General features: G+C 41.1%; 1 protein-coding gene across 4 annotated transcripts in view; it reads left to right on the top strand.

The window, feature by feature from the left end:
• Positions 1-18246, top strand: part of TYW1 (tRNA-yW synthesizing protein 1 homolog) — a 115516-nt gene that overhangs the window by 34162 nt on the left and 63108 nt on the right. For all 4 annotated transcript variants that reach the window (XR_003253151.1, XR_003253152.1, XM_026063662.1 and 1 more), the window contains exons 10-11: positions 1688-1806; positions 13136-13245. Coding sequence is in view for 2 of the 4 variants with exons in the window: in XM_026063662.1 (XP_025919447.1) it covers positions 1688-1806; positions 13136-13245 (229 nt within the window). In the remaining 2 variants the exon portion in view is untranslated. The remainder of the gene's footprint in view (positions 1-1687; positions 1807-13135; positions 13246-18246) is intronic.

The raw sequence follows: 18246 nt of genomic DNA, 5'->3' as shown, positions 1-18246 counted from the left end.
CTGTGAATGAGAAGGCAAGCCAGAGAACTCATTTGTATTAAAGAACCAGAATGTAATGCAGCACTGTAAAGCCATTTCACAAAATAAATAGGAGCTCTGTGTGCTTAGATGGGACCATACTATTTTTAGCTTAAGCAGGAATTGAACATAAAGTGCTCTAATAAATTGAGCTGAAATTGGTTACAGGCAGTGGCTGTGACTCAGGCTCACACCAATATGTGAGTGTCTTCAGAAGGCTTGTTCCAGATTTGTATCAGTGGAAAGCAGGAGCAGGGCTAGAAGTAGTGTTAAGTAAAGTTACAGAGTGATATCTCAGACTAAAACTATTGTGTTTTGTCATATTCTGGAAAAGAGTAAAAAAACAAACCAAAACTACAAACTCTAGGAAAAGCCTGCTGATTTGCAGGTTCTATGAAATCCAAAATGTAACTGGCTCTTCTAGAATTTATGCATCACCTGAAATTTGTATTGTTTGAGGGATGGGTGGAATAAACCTCATTTTCCACTTTGTTTAATCTTCCAACTGTATAATAATGCTATACATATATTAGGGATTACCTGTATACTCTTTCTCCAGTGCTCAGCGGAGATTATCTGGGATCACTAGGACTCTTCAGGTAGAGGAAGATAGAATTAAAAGTCACTCTGTTATATTTCCAATTTCCTCTTGAGAGTGGTAAAGATTCTCTCTTTTATTATTATTTAACTGAGATAATGAAAGACAGTCTTTGCTCCAAGCAGCTTGCATGCTAAATAGAAGATAAATTCCGGTGGGAAGGCTGCTGCAATTCTGTTAAGGAAAGAGCAAAGTCCTACTGAAGCCAATGACTGGTGTGAATGAGAGTTTATAAGGTCAGGGTATTTATTTAATTTAGCATTAGAAGAAAGTCTGCTAGACGAACGAAAATAATTGAGTGTTTAGTAATGCAGCCTTTAAATTGATCTTTGTTATTCTCCTTACTGGGCTTTTTACACTGTTTCTTACAGCTTAAGTGGCTTCATCTGCTTCTTTTTGTTGGCTGATTCAGTTAAAGGCTTCAGTAAAAACATGTTGTTATACTCTGGTATTACAGATGAAATCTATTGGTTAAATTAAAGTTTTTCTTCTAAAACAGTTGTAAATTTGACATAAATTCTTTGTTTCTCTAAGGACATGTAAACGATCAGACTGTATACTGGTCTGCTTGCTGTGATTTTTTTTTTTTAATGAGGCTGCACCTGTCATTATCCTGACCTGCCACGCACCATTAACTGGGCTTGCGATATCTGTCATAGGTGACTTTGAACGCAGAAGGTACTAGTAACTGAACATTGCAGATATGTCCAGGAAGCAGGTAGCCAAATAGCAGTGGATACAATGAGCCTTTAAAACAAGCCCTGGTCACATTTGGAGAAATATCTGCAACAGTTTTGAATGTTGTTATACTTCAGCATCTAGCTCATCAGGTCACTCTATTCCAGTGTATTGGCTGTGTTTGGGACTTTTTGCAAGCAACTTTGGCCTTTCTGAGGGTGCATTGCTACTTTGGTTAGTCCCTGGTGCAATCCTCCACTGAAGTTGGTTACTCTGGAGTTAGCTTTTGCTGCTGATTAGTTCTTTTTTTTTTTTTTTAATCTTTTCACTCCATTTAGTTACAGATAGTGTATTTTAACTTTCTTGCTGTTTGTGTGTCTTTTTCTTTGTTAGTCAATGCTTCGAGGCCGAGGAGGCTGCTACAAACACACCTTCTATGGCATTGAGAGCCACCGCTGCATGGAGGCCACGCCAAGCCTGGCTTGCGCGAACAAATGCGTGTTTTGCTGGAGGTAAAATACTGATGCTGTTTTACTTTGGGAGAAGCCACCTGATTGCATAATATATAACGGGCATGTTCAGTCTTCTTGTGTGCTCTTGAGAAAGAGGAGAGGAATTTGGTACCGAGAACACAGTGCACCAAAGCAAGAAACAGAGCAGTGCCTAAATCCAGCTGGCTGTTAGTGTCTGTGATACTGATCCTGGGCCTGGCTCTGCACCACTGGTTGGCCAGCTGGGCTGGACTTTGTGTCACTCTGCCTCGTGCTTTTCTCCAAAGCAAGAACAGTGTTACTTGTGCATCCTTTCTGCTTGGAAAAGGCAGGGAGGAAGATCTTGCAAGGCAGCTGTGCTCCCCCTTCCTTCATGCCTCTGTCAGCACTCCTCCCTTCTGCATGGGCTGGCATGTTGTACAAAGCTATCAACATGCTAAATATTTTAAATAATTTTCTATTTTAAAGTTGGATCCTTTTTCTTTAAATTACTTCTCCCCCCTCATCTCTAATTTAGTGGCATTTAAAGTGGGCAAAAAGTGGTGACTTAGTAGCTGTTGTCTTTCCAAAACAGTTGCTAATAAATGATTTTTCCATTTTAGTCAGTAAAGTGACCTCTTTCTCAGGAATTATTTTGTTGTTAATTCTTTGAAGGAACTTAGCTTTGTCTGGATCTGAACTTAAAGCTATGAGCTGCTCTACCACTGCTTACTCACTGAAGTGCCTGGATTTCAGAGGGAAGCTTTCTGCTAGGCTGGGGGAGTGCAGGATGGGACTAGTGAGAGAATGAGAGGCTTGGCAGAAATAAAAGCAGTGACGTGAAAGTGTACTGAGTGGGAGAACATGGAGGTTATTCTCTGAGCTCTTTCGTCTCTACCTTGTCAACTAATTCAGACCATGAGGGCTGCGCTTCCTTTGGTATTTATGTCTACCTCAGGGGACGGGCTGCCAATAATATTCATATTTCATCTCTAAGCCTGGGTGTCCAGCATATCAATATTTTCATGCAAAAACACCCAAATTCCTCTCAATACCACTTCCTGTCTTTCATTAAACAGTCGTCAAGTTTTAATAATGCAAACATTTCATGGAAGTATTTAAATGACAGCAACACTGCAAAATTACCTCTATAATTTTGAATGCACTTTGAAGTTATCTCACATGTTAGTGTTAAGTGTAAGCATTAGACGCTGGTCATCCTATTAAGTATGCATTTGGGAGCCTATTCCAAAATGTTAATTGGCGCTCTTGATAGGCTTTCATCATATCGTAGCTTGAAAGGACACAGTGAATAGCGTGTTTAATGTGCAAGTTCTACCACTCCTCTTCAGAGCATGTAATAATGATCTGTTGACTGGAAGAAAAAATGTACTGCATTTTTTTTTTTTCCTGTGCATCATCTAGCAATGGTGCAATTAATTCTGCAATGGTAACTGTACTGCTAGGAAGACTGCCATGTGTGTTGTTGTCCCTCTGTCCTGACACAGAAGATACATCATAAACACCAGCTAGAAAGCAATAACACCACCAGAATGAAGTGTTTTTGTCCCTAGTATTCCACTGCAGGCAATTATGTTGTCCCACTTCAGAACGACTCAACTCAAATATTTCTTAGCAGCAGCAGCAGTCTGCATGTTGAGTAGGGGACTGAATCAGAGAAGTCAAACAAGTATAAATTTGAAAGTGCAATAATTGGGATAAATCATCACATGTGACACCTTCCATGTGACTATAACTTGTAATTCTGTAGCTGTCATTTTTCACTTTTACTCTGTTTCCAGGATTCTTCTTAACACTAATGATAACTAATACTAGAAACGTTATTTTACTAATGGTAACCTGAATGCAAGGAAATGGCTTTCCAGAGAACTGTGGTGAAAAATGTGCTCATTTATTAGTCTTCTGTGGGTGATATGGATAGCAGCTGTTAGACTTTTTCATACAAACTGCAACTGTCTGTCTTCTCATCTCAGACATCTACTGAATTTGAAGACTTTAGGCTCAGTTTGAGACTCATCCTAAGGCTCATTTTATGTACACCTTAAGCTTGCCATAAGCCAGAACTGCTGTTGAAAGTCTCTCTCTATCCCCAGCTTTGGCTGCTTCTTTAGACCCTATGTTTGTCCTTCTCTGTGCTGCTACAAGCCTTTGCATGGCTCAAATGTGTACCGGGTCAGGGGATTGACCAGAGTTCAATGTAGCTGTGTTCCCCCCACTACCTGCATCTGGGAGCTGCATGGGAATTGCTCAGGAGCTGCCTCCAGCGTGGCATGTTCATTAAGCGACACACAGTGCCATGCTGACACAGGCCATCCATCTTTCTGCCCGGGTTCAGCTCCTATTGGCTTGTCCAGAGGTGCTCGTGTCTGTTGGCATCTGTCCTGCACTGACACATAGCTGCTCCATGCCTCAACTTGCCTTGAGGCGGTGATTCTTCCTTATTCTTGATACTTGCAGATGTTACAGTTGTGGCAACCACTATATTATGAGATACCACTATGCCATACAGATATGTGGCAACCACGATGTGGTGCGCTTGCTTTGTATAAGAGTGAGATTTTCTTGTTTAAAAATAATAGCAATTGTGAGGCAGATAATGTCTTCCCTTCTGAGGAAGGCTCTCTGCCATCTCTATTCCTCCAACTATTGCAGGGACTTCAGTGTTTTCATGGTGTTTCCTTGCTTCTGGCCTGGAGTTTGACAGTTTGTCATCTGTAGCGTGGAGGTGACAGAGCGTGAGCATATTAGCACATCTGTCTTTTGGAAGCTGTTCAAAATCCCAAATGGGTCACGGAAAGAAACAAAGTCCTCCTTAGCATACTCTCACCCTTACAGTTGGCTGGTAAACATCTCAAGAATCGATGGGAATAGCTGCTCTTAATTTAGTGAAGAGGAGTCTTGAGTATCCACCTTCTTCAGCTACTTGTTAGTGTCAGCACAATTCACAAATACTGGATCCAGGAATACCTATATACTTCTTTTAAGCCCATCAGTCCTTGCACATTCTTAATCACATGAGACTAAATGCAGAATTACAGACACTGGTGGCTGAGTAGTGTAAACATATTACCTTCTTATCATTAACAGTTACCATCTGTGATGTTGGAGACATATGAAGTGAGAGTTCTGATCTACTGTCGATGAAATGTTTCTAATACAGGTTTTATGCATTGCTGGCTTTCTCACTTAGCCCTGCACACTAAACTGCAGACAAAACTGCTGCGATTTTTTTTTTATTTGATCTCTTTCAGATTTTTGACATCTGTAGAGTGTGCCAATGTTTCCAACCACACAACTTCACTGCAGCTCTCCTAGCATCACTGAGAAAAAGGCCAAGGAGCCTGTTTGTTTTTCCTCTTCCTCATTTTGGCAAGAAGTGCTGTAGTTCAGCCATTTTCCCTGGGATTTGGATGCAGTTGTTGTTGGCTGGTCATGAGTGACACTTTTTGGCCCCAAACCAGGAGTCATGGGTGGAGACACTATCCAAACACACTCAGAAAATTATTATTATTATTTTTTAATATATTAAAGATGTAGTTTCTCCGTCTTCATTCTAGACCTTCCTGCTTGGCCCTGGAAGGGTTGCATCAGTGGTAGATATGTTGCCTACCTCCACCCTCTTACTGGAGTAACTACCAGCTCCTGCTTCGATGCCTCTCCTAGTCAGAGGCTGGCATTAATTTTGCATTAATGCAGACTTATAATGTGGTAGCTCCTTTGGAGGGCAGAAGGAGATATCAGATTATTTTTTATTTTTTATTTATTTTTTTTGTGCCCCCCTGCAATCGTGCCTTGTTGACGCATGAGCTGTTACGATAAGAACAAGGGGGGAAAAAAAGACCATAATTACTGCATCCCTAACTCATAATTTACTCTACAAAAATAGTCTGTCACTACCCATTATTGTTTTCAATTGCTCTCTCTGTGTTTGTAGTGTCTCTTTAGCTTAATTGTCTAAATGGAAATGTGCAAGTGACCAAATCTTTTAATCAATTAGAGCAAGTGTGGGGACTGAGTTTTCTGACACTGCCTATATTGCAGCGCAGTCACCAGGCAAACCTGATTTGATTAGGTCCTGTGGCTGAGTGTTTAGAACCCAATCAATTATTGTGGAGAGATGGGACGGCTGAATAAGATTTAAATTAATAGGTTTTATTATTTTGCATCTGAGGAGGAGGCAAACCAGACAGAATAAAATATCCCATAAAGAAAACCTGTTCATATTTCTTCTTGTGTAACTTTATGGTGTTTATACCTGTACTTGAAGGTTTCAGGTTTAACTTGTACCAACTGAAATTCTGTTCAGACTATCTGAATGTGTGTGGCCAAAATGTAGTGGTCACAAAGACCCTCAAAATGAAGATATTAAAAATTGATCTCCCATAGGAGGGATACTAATAAAAAAAAAAAAAAAGGGGGGGGGTATAGGGAGGAAACATAGCTCTTAGAAGAAACTTTTGTTTTCATCTGTTTCTCATTAAACAAGTTGCCCCCAGAGGCTAATTCTTCAGGGAAATGTGAAATATTATACTACGATCAAAGGAGTTGGCAGCACTGTATATCTGCAAAATATATTCAGAACCTGAGCCTGCAGCCTCGAGAAGTCTCTTTGCATCACCTAATCCTTGTTTCAGTAAGTCAGGATTGTTTTCTCCCAAGGTTTATTTTTAGAAGCAAAGACAGGTGAACTGAAATAATGTGTTCTGACCCGAAGTTCATCATTCTCTTCAGACTTGATTCTTTGCTGGTTGTTTGATCTTTAGGCCTGCCGGTCTCTCAGGAGCTCTTGAAATAACCTTTTAAGTGGGAGGGGGGATAGTTGTCAGAAAATACACCTATGCTGTATGCTATCTGTGGTTTAAAAAAACAAAAAACAAACAAAACCTTTGAATTTGGAACATGAATTAGTCTGTTGGTGCATTTGTGCTGCTCCATCGGCACTGTAAGCATCTGTTTGAGGTATTTCCAGGAGAAAACATTGATGTGGTCCATCAGGTAGGATGTGAGCTGGAACCTGAGTGACTGCCTCAGCTGGGTGCCTGTTTTCCAGCCTCTTGGTGCTTTGCTAAGGCAGTAGCAGTGCTTTGCTTTTTGCAGTGTTTGAGCAGGATAGAGTTGCTTCAAGTTGCTTTTCATACTATAAAAGAGAATGCCCTGCTGAGCGTTACCAATTAGATACTGTTTTGTCAAATCCAGGCATCAAAATGTGGGGGTTGTGGTCACTGTAAGTATAGTCAAACCCTGGGGTAGTATCTGCCACGTGAGGATTCCCAGCTTACTCTGTAGTGGGGATTACTGTCATTCCTATTATGCAAAAAGCAAAAGCTGTCATGAAGAGATGAAAAAATACTATGCCAAAAACTTACCAGGACTGAAATCCATGCTTTTCATCTCATGACCCTGCTGCATCATGGTATGTGTTTTCATGGCCTTGGACTTCTTGACTTCTGGAGTGTTGTAGCTATCATTTTTGATTTAGGTATTTATAGCATTGGTAATGAATATAAAGAGATTATTTGCTACAAAATGCTCGTATCTGCCTTGACAGTTATTTCAGGTGGTTGGTAAGTGGTACCCACTTCTATCACTCCATCAGAAGTTACTGATGACTGCCTGGACTTTGAAAGTAATCTTGTACATCCCAACACTTTAACTATTCTAATTTTAGAATAGTTTTTAAGACTACGTGTTGAGTGTGGTGCGTGTTTCTGCTGGGAAAGAATGAAATATATTGGCGTGGTCATGAGGCAGACTTCTGTGAGGTGCTCAGCATCGCCTCCCTTTCTATAACGTGTCCTCTGTATATAACATGAGCATTTGGAGGTTTCTTAGAGTTAGGGTGTCATTTTTTTCAGCATTGTGCATCTTCCATTCTTAAGATTCACAGAAATGTGAATTAGAAAAGAAGTGGGTTCTTCCAAACTCTTCTGAAATTCAGTCCTCTCTCAGCCTAGAGCAACTAGCAAAATTAACCTGGTCTAAAGTAGTCCTTACAGTTGGAAGTAGTGTGTGTCACTGCCAATCATCGTAATATGACCAGGTACTCTCTTAAGAAAAATGGTACATTTCTGGATTCAGCAGCGGATTAAAAGAAAAAGGAAAGGGGGGGGGGACTGGTTAAGGTTCAGCTGCAATACAGTTTTAATGGATTGAGGAAACTGGGTTGATCTGACATGTTTTGTTTAAATTAAAGTTCAGCAAATCACTTTGGGCTTTTTTAACTGTTCCTGAAAAAAACTTTTTTATTTAAATCAGTTTAAAACCAGCTGAAATGAAAAGTTGTAAGTTTTTCTTTTGAAGATACTGAATATTTTGTCATTTTTGAAACGAGGGGTTTTTGGATATCTAGATATCCAAATATTTGACTTCAAGCTTATTTTCACATTTTTTTTTCTGCTCTAAAATTGTTTACATTTCATCAGCACTTATAAATAATTCCATGCCTTCTGAAAAGCTTTATAATGAGTAATTTCAGGAAAAAAGAAAAAGCTATTATTTTGCCCACTCCAAAATCTAACAAAAGATTGCTCAGAGCAACATTGAGAAATAGCTGTCTGTTATTTAACAGGAAGTTTCTATAGAAACATTGATTGTGTTCCACTTTCTCAGACAGCAGCCTAGATAGGGATTTTTTTAATTGTTGTTCTTATGAGAACTCTTTTATTCTTTGTAAGTGAACATCGTTCAATTGTTTTTTAAAAAAGAAAAAAAAAAGTCTGAAAGGAACTTGGAGTCTTAATTTATCTCCAGGCACAAGGCAGTGTCAGGTGTCTCTAAATCAGTCCTGACGGATATTTTGTCTAACCTGTTCTTAGAAATACGGAATGATATTTTTACGGCCGCTGTAGGTAGTCTGCTGCAACGTTGCACTGTTGCCCTTCCTGTGTGCCCAGGTATCTCCCCTGGTTGTAATTTTAAGGTTGTTGTTACTTCTCCGCACATGGAGAATAGTCCATTCCTTTACTCTTGGTAGCTGCCTGTACATAACTGCAGGCAAATATCATCTATACCCTTCTGCCTGTCTTTGAGATTCAAATCTCAGTCCTTCAGTCTGCCTCTCAGGCAGTGCTTTCTAGGACTCTGTGTCTTGCGCTGTCATCTCAGTATGAATTTTTGCTACTGTATAATGTTGTTGACTGCTGTTCAGTTGTGATCACTATCAGCAACAGATCCCTCTTTGTGGAAGTGCTGCCTAGCTGTTTGCTTCCCCACATTGCATTTTGCAGTCAACTGCAAATTTTGACTATGTAAAAGATCACCGTGCTGAAGATGTTTTTAATTGCATGCTATTCTCCATGAGTTTGCTTCTCCTTCCATCTTGGTTGCATCTGCAGGTGTGGTAAGTCTGCTTCCTGATCTGTCATCCAGTTGTTGAAATGCAATGAATAGGGCCAGTTCCAGGACCGAAGCCTACAGATTCTCTTTCAGATAGACCTAGTTGCCTAATGAACCAGCATAACCACTCTTTGATTCAAGTTTTCCACCCTGATGTTACTCTCTTACAAAATAGTTCTATCTACAGAAAGTTCCTGTGGGCAGATTATGAGAATGTTTCGTAAAACAGTGTCAAAAGCTAGACCTTCTGTTTTTTTCTTTGTCTACAAGGACCTGTGGTGGTCTTCACATGGAATGTTCTTGACAGATTTGTATTAGCTGTTACTGATCTCCATGCTGTCTTCTGAGGGTTACACACTGTTTTAGTCCACAATTTTTTGAGGAACTGGAGATTAAGGACTGATGTAGAAATCCTTGCCTTCTCCTGAAATGGGTGTTGCATTTGCGCTTTTCCAGTCTCTTGGAATCCCTTTCACCTGTTCTCCAGGAGTTCTTAGCTTATGGCCAGTAGCTCTGATACTCCATCAGCCAGTTCATCCACATGCTCTAGGATGAGCTTAATGACACCAAGTCGTTTGAAAATGCTTAATTTAGATAAGTACTCTAACCTGTCCTCTTCCTAGTCTAGTTTGAGTTCTTTTCATTGCCATTGGGAAGAAGCAAAAGAAAAGGTGCAAACGCTTGGTTTTCTTGTCATCATGGAGAAGCATTAAGCTTCGCTTCCTTGCGCATTGGACCAGCATTTCCCTTAGTCTGCCACATAATCCTCATTTCATTATAGGGAAGGGTTTTCTTGTTAGCTTTTTTGTATATCCTTTACTAGTTGTATCTTATTTTATGCTTTGACCTTTCTGATTATGACCCTATGTTCTTATGTTCTGCTTTTTATTTTCAGCTGGAGGACCACTAAGGTTGTTGAAGAGCTCATGATTCTGCCAGATTGGTTTCTTGTTATACTTCATGTCTTTTTTTTTTTTNTTTTTTTTTTTTTTTTTTTTTGCCACAGTTTGCACTTCTGCCTTAATAGGGTTTAAAAAACTGTCAGTTCTCCTGAACTCCTTTGCCCTGAAACTTTCCTCCTCTGGGATCTCACCTGTCAGTTTTCAGAGTTCACTGAAGTCTGCTTTCTTGAACTCTTTGTTTTTATTCTGCTCTGTCCATTCCTGGGAATCATATACTCTGTCCTTTCATCATCGCTGCTGCCAGCATTTCCTCACCTTCATGTTCTCTGCCAGCTATCAACATCAATCATTGCTCGCTAGAGTAAATGACGCTTTATATTTGTGCTGCATTTTCCCTCAGAGTTTCTTGGAAGAGTCGATAATATTAAGTTTTGCTCACAGGAGAGTACAGCTCTTTTAGAAGAGGATCATTGGTTTGCTTATGACCATGCTGGGAGTCAATTGCAGAATCAAGTCCTGACCCCAAGACCATCTTTACTCATGGTTTCTGCCTGTCTGCTAACAGAGAGATGGCAAGAGGCACAAATCCAGAAATTGCCAGACTTCAAACAAAAAAAACCCTTCCTCTGTAGCTAAGCAGGTGCAGGGGGGAAATGCCTCCATTTTGTAAAGGCACTGCAATAAATTCTCTTGCTTTTTTCCATCAGTGGAATTAGTAGTGTTGAATGGACTTGCCCCTGATGATCAAGCAAAAGGCTGATTTATTAAAACAACACATGACTGAATGAAGAGTTGAATGCGCTGCTCTACTGAAGCATATACTTTCCTCACCGAGGTCTGATTGACTGCTGGGGAAATTTTGGTAACGTTGGCAAATAATACTGGTAGATCAGAGGTTTGATGAGAATGCAAATAAAGTTCAATAGCAGGCCATCTCCGTTAGCTAGGGGAGAGCCAAGAATTCCCAATGTGTTTGGTGTGATCTTGCATTGCTTTCTCATAGTGGTTTGCTGGAATAATCACGGCTTGTGTTCGGAGTGTTAGGGCAGCTTCTCAAATGAGCACGTTTCGGATCTGAAGTTCTCTAATACAATGAGGGTTTGGGACAGGGCGTTTAGTATGGTATGTTATTGTGAGAAGGGCAGGAGTACCATACATGATCACCTGCTGGTATTTTTGCTTTCAACTCCTCCCAAGATTTGAATAATGAGGTAGATGATGTAGCGGGTCACAGAGCCTGCAGGGGAATGAAAAAGTGACGGTGAAATTTTGTCTGTGCTAGGGACTGTGAAACAGTTTCATAAGCCATCAAACACTTCTTTCCTTCCATATTAGAAGAGAACTGCTTTTTGCCAAATAAACTGCTTTGTAGACATGACCTGGTGTGTTTATTAAACAGTTAGAACGTGTTAAAAATTCAAGGACTGTTAAATACTAATAATTAATGGTTGTCCAGAGTGCATCAAGAGTCTATTGATTTTCTGCCAACTTGCCCTGTTAAATATACAAAGTACAAGCTATGTAGTTAAACATGTAAGAGTTTTATAAATGCCTTTTTATAGCATTCAGAAAATTTTCCACGTTGGCAGCCTAAAAAGTGGGAAATCCAAAAAGCAGAGCTGTTTTAGCTTAAAGGTTATTATCTTTGAGATGGTAAAGCAGTTTCAGAGAGTAGTGTTTGAATTTTTGCTCTTGAAGTGGACAAAAACCTTTGGGCCAAAAGACTGCTTTAGCAGATGCCAGGTCTTGAATTCGTATATTTTAGTGCTGTGAAAATGTGGAGCTGCAGATCTTTCTCACTTGAAGGAGTTAGTGGGAGTCTTGATTTGTCCTTGCTAGGCACAGAACCAGCCACTTAATTCTGAGAAAGTGCTTCCCTCTGTCTTTCCTCCTGTAGTTAAATATTGGATGTCACATCCTGATGCTGTGTAGCTGGAAGACTGAATAAGTCAGCTTCCAGGGATGACAATAAGAGCAGTAGATGAACTAGAGATCTGTTGGTCAGAAAACTCTTGAGTTCTAAGAGTATTGCTTGATATTGTATTCTTATCTAGAGCTGTGTTAGTCCATTAATGCTATTTCTTTCACTAGGGAGAGGTCAGTACTCTTGTATAGACTCTCTCTGAGTCGTAGGCTGTCTACATGAGACCATGTTGTGTACCACACAAGTTGCTTGTAGTATTTAGTCTGCTGGTCAGGATGCATGTTGTCCAGATGATTTAAAATGCCTTAATAACATCTTTTCGTGTTAAAGAATTAGAGAATGGGGAGAAACTTCTGGTGTCTTCCAGGTGTGTTGATGATAGATTTGCCTGCATAGGCCTTTTCCATGTGAGGGTAGTGACACTTTCTGGGTAGGTAAGGTTGGCTTTTTAACTCAATGTGCCCAGCTGTTTGACAATAGCTGTCCCTCAGATGGAAGATGAGTTGCTTTTATTCATGCAGTCTGCTTTGGCTCAGAGAAATTGATGTTTTATTTTTTGTATTGGGGTTTCTTAGTAGCTCAGTAGTTAGCAGATCTCAAATAATGAGAAGCCTCTACTGAATAAATCTAGGGAATTAAGCAGATCCATCATAGATGCATCTCTGGCGTATTGCAAACTTCCTAGTCTCTTTATATATTTGAAGTAGTCTGCCTCGTCTGTCTTGTTACCAGAACATTACACAAGGATTGGTTTAGAAACAAATCATTTTCTTCTCAGGGCAGCAGTTGGTACCTTTACAATAGAGCTAAAAATGGCTTAAGACCTTGTGAGTGTTTGCAACTGTGGTCAGAAGAGGAGGTAGAACTAGTTCTCCTTTTATTACAGAGGTCTTTCTGGCTGCAAAGCATCATTTTAAATGCTTAGAAACCTTTTGCCCTTGATTCAAAATAGGTATGTTAATTTTAGTATGAATTGCAAGGTCCATTTTTCCTTCTGGGGAGACGAGAAAGGAAGATAAGAATTGTTTTTAAAGATCACATCTGTGGGTTGTGTCAGAAGTGGGATCTTGCTGCAAATTTGCTGTTGCTTTTTATTTTATTAAACAATGCCAAAGTACCAAGGGCAACAGATGGGTTCTTCCTTGTATGTTACAAACTGCAATGAGTAACTCGGTCTCTTTTCCTTCAGACATCATACAAATCCGGTGGGTACGGAGTGGCGATGGAAAATGGACCAACCAGAAATGATCTTGCGGGAGGCTATTGAGAACCATCAGAATATGATCAAGCAGTTCAAAGGTATCTTCTCCTATTTTCCCCCATTAATGACACACATTAATGAAGATAATCAACAGCAGCATCTTCAAAGCAAGGATCAAAACATTTTGATCTTCTGTAGAATGCTAGGAAGGAAGCATAAAACTTGTAACTAATTTCAGAAAGATGTGCAAGTGGGAAGCTTTCGTGGCCCATTGATTGCTTGTTTTCTGAGACATTTTGTCTTTTTTGTGGCGTTAGAACATTGGGTGTCGTCTGCTGCCTTTGAGGGAGTAGAATGCTCAGCACCTCTCAGGTCTCTGAAAATTACTGCATCTTGCTTAGCATATGAACTGCTTGTGAGTTCCTTGTACATCCATTATATCTCTCTTTTTTTTTTTCCTCTCTCTTTTCTTTTTTCAAACGTAAGAAACTTGGTCATTCTGCCAAGGTCAGCTCTTTGCGCTGGAAAAGCTAGCCAGCTTGGCAGGATGGGTCTAGAACTCTGCTCTTCCTAATTGACGGTGGAGGCTGCCTGAGCAGCGGGAGGTAAATGAAGCATCCATAAAATGTGCAAGATGAGCCTTAGTCTTGGCTGTCATTTTGGGAGCTCGTTTGTTTATGTTGGCTGTGTACAGAGAGAACCCAATGGATTAGAGATGTGACAGGGAGAAACTTCTGTCAGCAGAGGAGAGTTACTCTGTCTCATTCATTGGACTTATATAATAGGAGGAAAAGTAACTCAAGTTAAGGCCCCATGAGCTTCATTCTCCTCATGGAGTTGCTGGTTTGAATCAGGCACTCTCAGGCCAACGCCTCTCTGGGAAGCCAGTTCAGTAGAAGCTCCCATTCTGAACTGGATGGAGAACAGCCAGAATAACAAGTTCTAGCTGTACGCTGCCCATTACGTACAGCGAAATCCTGTGGAATTGGATTTTGGCTCTGGAGATCATGAGGAAAAGGTGGATGCTAGGGAGGATGGGACAGAAGTGAGGGTGTTGGAGTGGGATGAGGGAGAAGGATTTAATTTGTCCTTAGGGAAGAGGCGAGATGAGAGGAGTTATGGCAGAAGGAAGCAGTTAGTGTCGGTAGTGCATTTCCATCACTCCAACCAAAGCACAGCTGCCAGCTCTCAAGGCAGGGCAGTCTATGAGGAAGTGGAGGTCTTGTTCAGCAAGAAGTGGAGGGTTCTGCATGAGCGGTGTTATAGGTCTGTGTGTCAGTCCAAGCTGGGAGACCCGTTTGAGATGATAGACCAAGGGGCAATGGCTGCAAGCTGCTGCTCGGCAGGTTCAGGTTGAATGTTAAAATAAGCTTGTTCATCAGAAACAGGTGCAGCTCTGGGACAGGTCCCCAGAGAGGTGGGGGAACCCTCCAACCTTCAAGGTTTTCAAGCATTTTAAGCAAGCCATTGTCACCCCGATCCAGTGTTGGCAACTGTCCGCTTTGAGCAGGAGGTTGGGCTAGAGACCTACAAAAGTCCTTCCTAACCAGTATTTCTGTGACTTTTGTTATACCTGTTAAAAGTCCTAAAAACAACAACCTGCCTCCTTTTTGTTAGGCCGGACTTGACTCAAAATAGTCGTTTATGGGGCCTTTTTCAAGGCAAATACGTTGTTTAAAGTGACAAATACTTTTGCATGCAGTTGCTGTTGCAACTGATTGATGTGTTGCCCCTGTAGGGCAGAGATGTGTGTTGTTCCCAATGGAGAAAGGCGAAAAGCAAAAGTCCTTTTGCAGGTATTTGAAAGTCCTGCCTTCTACTGAAAGCCAAGCTCAGAAAACTGTTTAAAAACATCTTCAAACTTTGCAATAACCCTCCTCTCCTCTTACTACCCCTTGCTGCCTTCCCAAAAAGGTGTGTGGAGGGTGAAAGAATATAGATGGGCTTGGCAGCATTTCCCAGTTCTCTCTCCTGGAACTTATTTTCAGTTAAACAAATTCCCAGTATTCCCTGAAACTTGCGTGTACCTCCCCAGCACGGTTATACTTGACCTTGAACTGTGAAAGGAGAAAGTCTGAAAAGAGCTCTGGATTAGAACTGTTGCTGCAAAATGAAGAAAGAGAAGCTATGTTACATTTTCACAGTGATAGATGACAACACACTTCCTGTCTTGGGAGCCTAAAAGCAAAAGGTTTATTAAGCCAAAGAAAAAAACAGGAGAAACTTAAGCCCAGTAGCCAGCTATTACGTTTTGTGAATTTTACATTGTCCTTTCCCTGAGGTGCATGTGAAAATATTGTTAGAGTAGAATCAGTGAAGACAAAATTGAGTTGAAACATTGTGCAGTAAATTGAAGCCAGGGAGAGTTAAAAGATGCACAGTGTCTTGCAGGGTGAAACTCCCTTGTGTATTGTGTCAGAGTTGTACTCTGTCCAGGTTGGAAGTGCCTCAGGCAGAAAACATGACTGTCTAGTTCCACAGAACTTAGCAGCCCTCCACAAATAGTAGGCTGGATTTTATTATGATTGATTAAAAAAAACAAACCCAAGGCTTGAGCAGAGTGAAGGACTAGATTGCTTTGTTGTAGAGGGAGAGACAGTGTGGGAGGGAAGATGGATTGCAGCTGGGCTGAGCAGCTCTGACCAGGTGCAGTGTGGACTGCCACGTTGACTTCAGTGAAGTTTCCAGCTGGGTGCTGTGCGCATCTGCTAATGAAGTGTTTGAACACTGACCCCCAAGGTAGAGCAGACCAGACTATTCAAGCTGATGGAGAAGAAAAGCGTGGGCAACATGCCTTAGCTAGAGAGTCCTTGAGGCTTTCGAGTGCAGTAGTGCTGCTCAGATAATACTCTAGTATATTTGCGTAAATTGGTGCTCTTTCTAGTACTAGTACTAGGCTTTGCATTCTAATACACATGCACAGACTTACTCTGTTTGCCAAAGGAAATGGCAAACTTGCTTTGTAATCTGATTTATTGATTTCACTCACTGTAGTAAAGATGATGTTTTCTGAAGAAACAGAAAAATATTTGGTGACCCTCTACCCTCAATATAGGAGTCTCTATATGCATGCTTTTAAAGATGATACGTCCTCGCCTCTTTTATTGTTGCTATGCTTGGTATGGCTTTTGAAGACCACAGCCATTAATCAATATGTCACACAATTCTCCTTTAGAGTAACCAAAGGAGAGACATGCTACTGATAGGGAGCTAAGGTGGGAGGGTGTGAAAGAGTTTGATGCATTTTTTAGGTGGTGACTAGTAAATCTCTGTGCGTTTCGCAAGGGCATACACAGAGTAGGAACATAATTCAAAAACAGGAGAGAGGATGTCTTTGATGTTATAGGCCTGGTTTAACTTGGGAAAAGCAAACAAAGAAACGAAAGTGCATTACCTGAACTGAACTAGGAAACCCTTCTGGCTTATAGCAAGGAGTTGTTTAGAATGATTGGGTCTTAAAATGAGATCTAAAGTCATGTGTATCTTACCGTAAGAGTAGATAAAACACATTCCTTGTCTTCCCACTCACACGCAGTGCATCTGTGGTCGCTGGTGCACAGACATTTGCAGAGGGGTACCTGAAGTCAACAGCCAGCCTCTCCAGGGTGATGCGCCAGGTGATGCTTTTCTCCCGCACCAGTAGGAGAGCAGCAGGAGTCAGCTTTTCAGGGGAGATGTGCTAATCGAAGGTGTCCTGGCCGCATGTGAAGCAGAGGCTCCCACTGAGATCTGAACTCAGCAGGACACAGAAGCTGTAAGTCACTGCCTCTTGCAGGTGCAGCTCGCGTTCTTAAGGCTCCTAGCTCCTGCTCCCCCATCAGACCTGCTGTGTGCCATTGAAAATCTCCCCATGCTCGGACGTTGTTGAAGTTCATTGCTGGCTGAAGGCAGAGGGAGGATCATAGACGGGAGCAGAGGTTGAGTGCAGTAGTGTTACGGCAGCTGAAAGTGCTGGAGAGTTCATATGCATCTTGGAATAGCCACTAATCCCTTTTAGTTTACCTCCGTCTAGTTTGTGATTTATGTGGTCAAATGACTGCTTATAAAACCTCTCTCCTCCTCTGCAGGGTGTTTAGTACATGCCGGGTTTGCTGTACACTATTTTGAAAAAGTTATTCTTGAGAGCTTTACAGCATTGTTGGAATTGTTTCTTCTGTCTGCCTATAAAGCTGGCACTGTAATTATCATAATCCAATTGCAAGATGCCGAGAAAGACAAATTAATTAATTCCAAAACATGACCTACAGTAGTGTTAGGCATAGAAATGTCAGTCCTTTAATATCTGTATATGGTTGAGATTCTCCTTTCTTCTCAAATTAAGTTCTCATTTAGTGTTGTCAAGTTTCTGCACAATAACTATTAGTTCTGTCACCTACCTTGGACTGAGTCTAGCTGGTTTAAAATGCACTAAGCTTTGCTTCGATCACAAACCAGCTTTTCTGTGAGGCTGAAGCAATATCCATGAACGTCTCTTTTTATCTTGGCTTTGCAGCACAGCATGTAATTTTCTGTACTGTTTGAGCTCCAGCATCTAGGCAACGTGAGGTGAGCTGAGGACCTGGTTTCAAACTTAAGTCTTCGGGGTTTTTTTGTAAAATAGACCAACCCCTAATCCAAGACCTCGGATATTATTCAAGTGCATCAAGGCATATCAAGGAAATGTGAAGTGACATATTAAGAACAAAAGCTTGTTTGTAGTCAGCCGAATTCATTCGGGGTCCTGAGCACTTAGTCGGGTACAGATGGGACAGAGGAATATTCACCCCTCTCCTCTGCTCTTGTGTAGGAATAATGAATACGGTTCTAGTTGGTTAAACCTGCACCTGATGGTTGTTTCACGTGGACACTGCAGTTGAGTTTCTTGCTTTTCTCTTCTGAAATTTTTCTTCATAGTCAGAATTGTGCCATGTGTTGGTTTTCTTTTTAAACAGATGCTCTGTCTCTGTGGAGTTGCGTTCCTCTTGGTTGCCAGTATTGATGCATAGCGGCTATTGCTCTGCTCTGAAGTATGCCCAGCTCCTTTCAGGAGCTTGTCTTCATTTGACCATGGGATTACCTGTGGTTAGCAGTGGAGAAAAACATAACCTGGTTTGCTTTTT

The sequence above is a fragment of the Apteryx rowi genome, unplaced genomic scaffold (genome assembly GCF_003343035.1).
Source record: "Apteryx rowi isolate R43461 unplaced genomic scaffold, aptRow1 scaffold_20, whole genome shotgun sequence".
Classification (NCBI taxonomy): Eukaryota; Metazoa; Chordata; class Aves; order Apterygiformes; family Apterygidae; genus Apteryx; species Apteryx rowi.
Note: the sequence above shows the minus strand (reverse complement) of the source record. Positions and strands in the feature narration are given on the sequence as shown.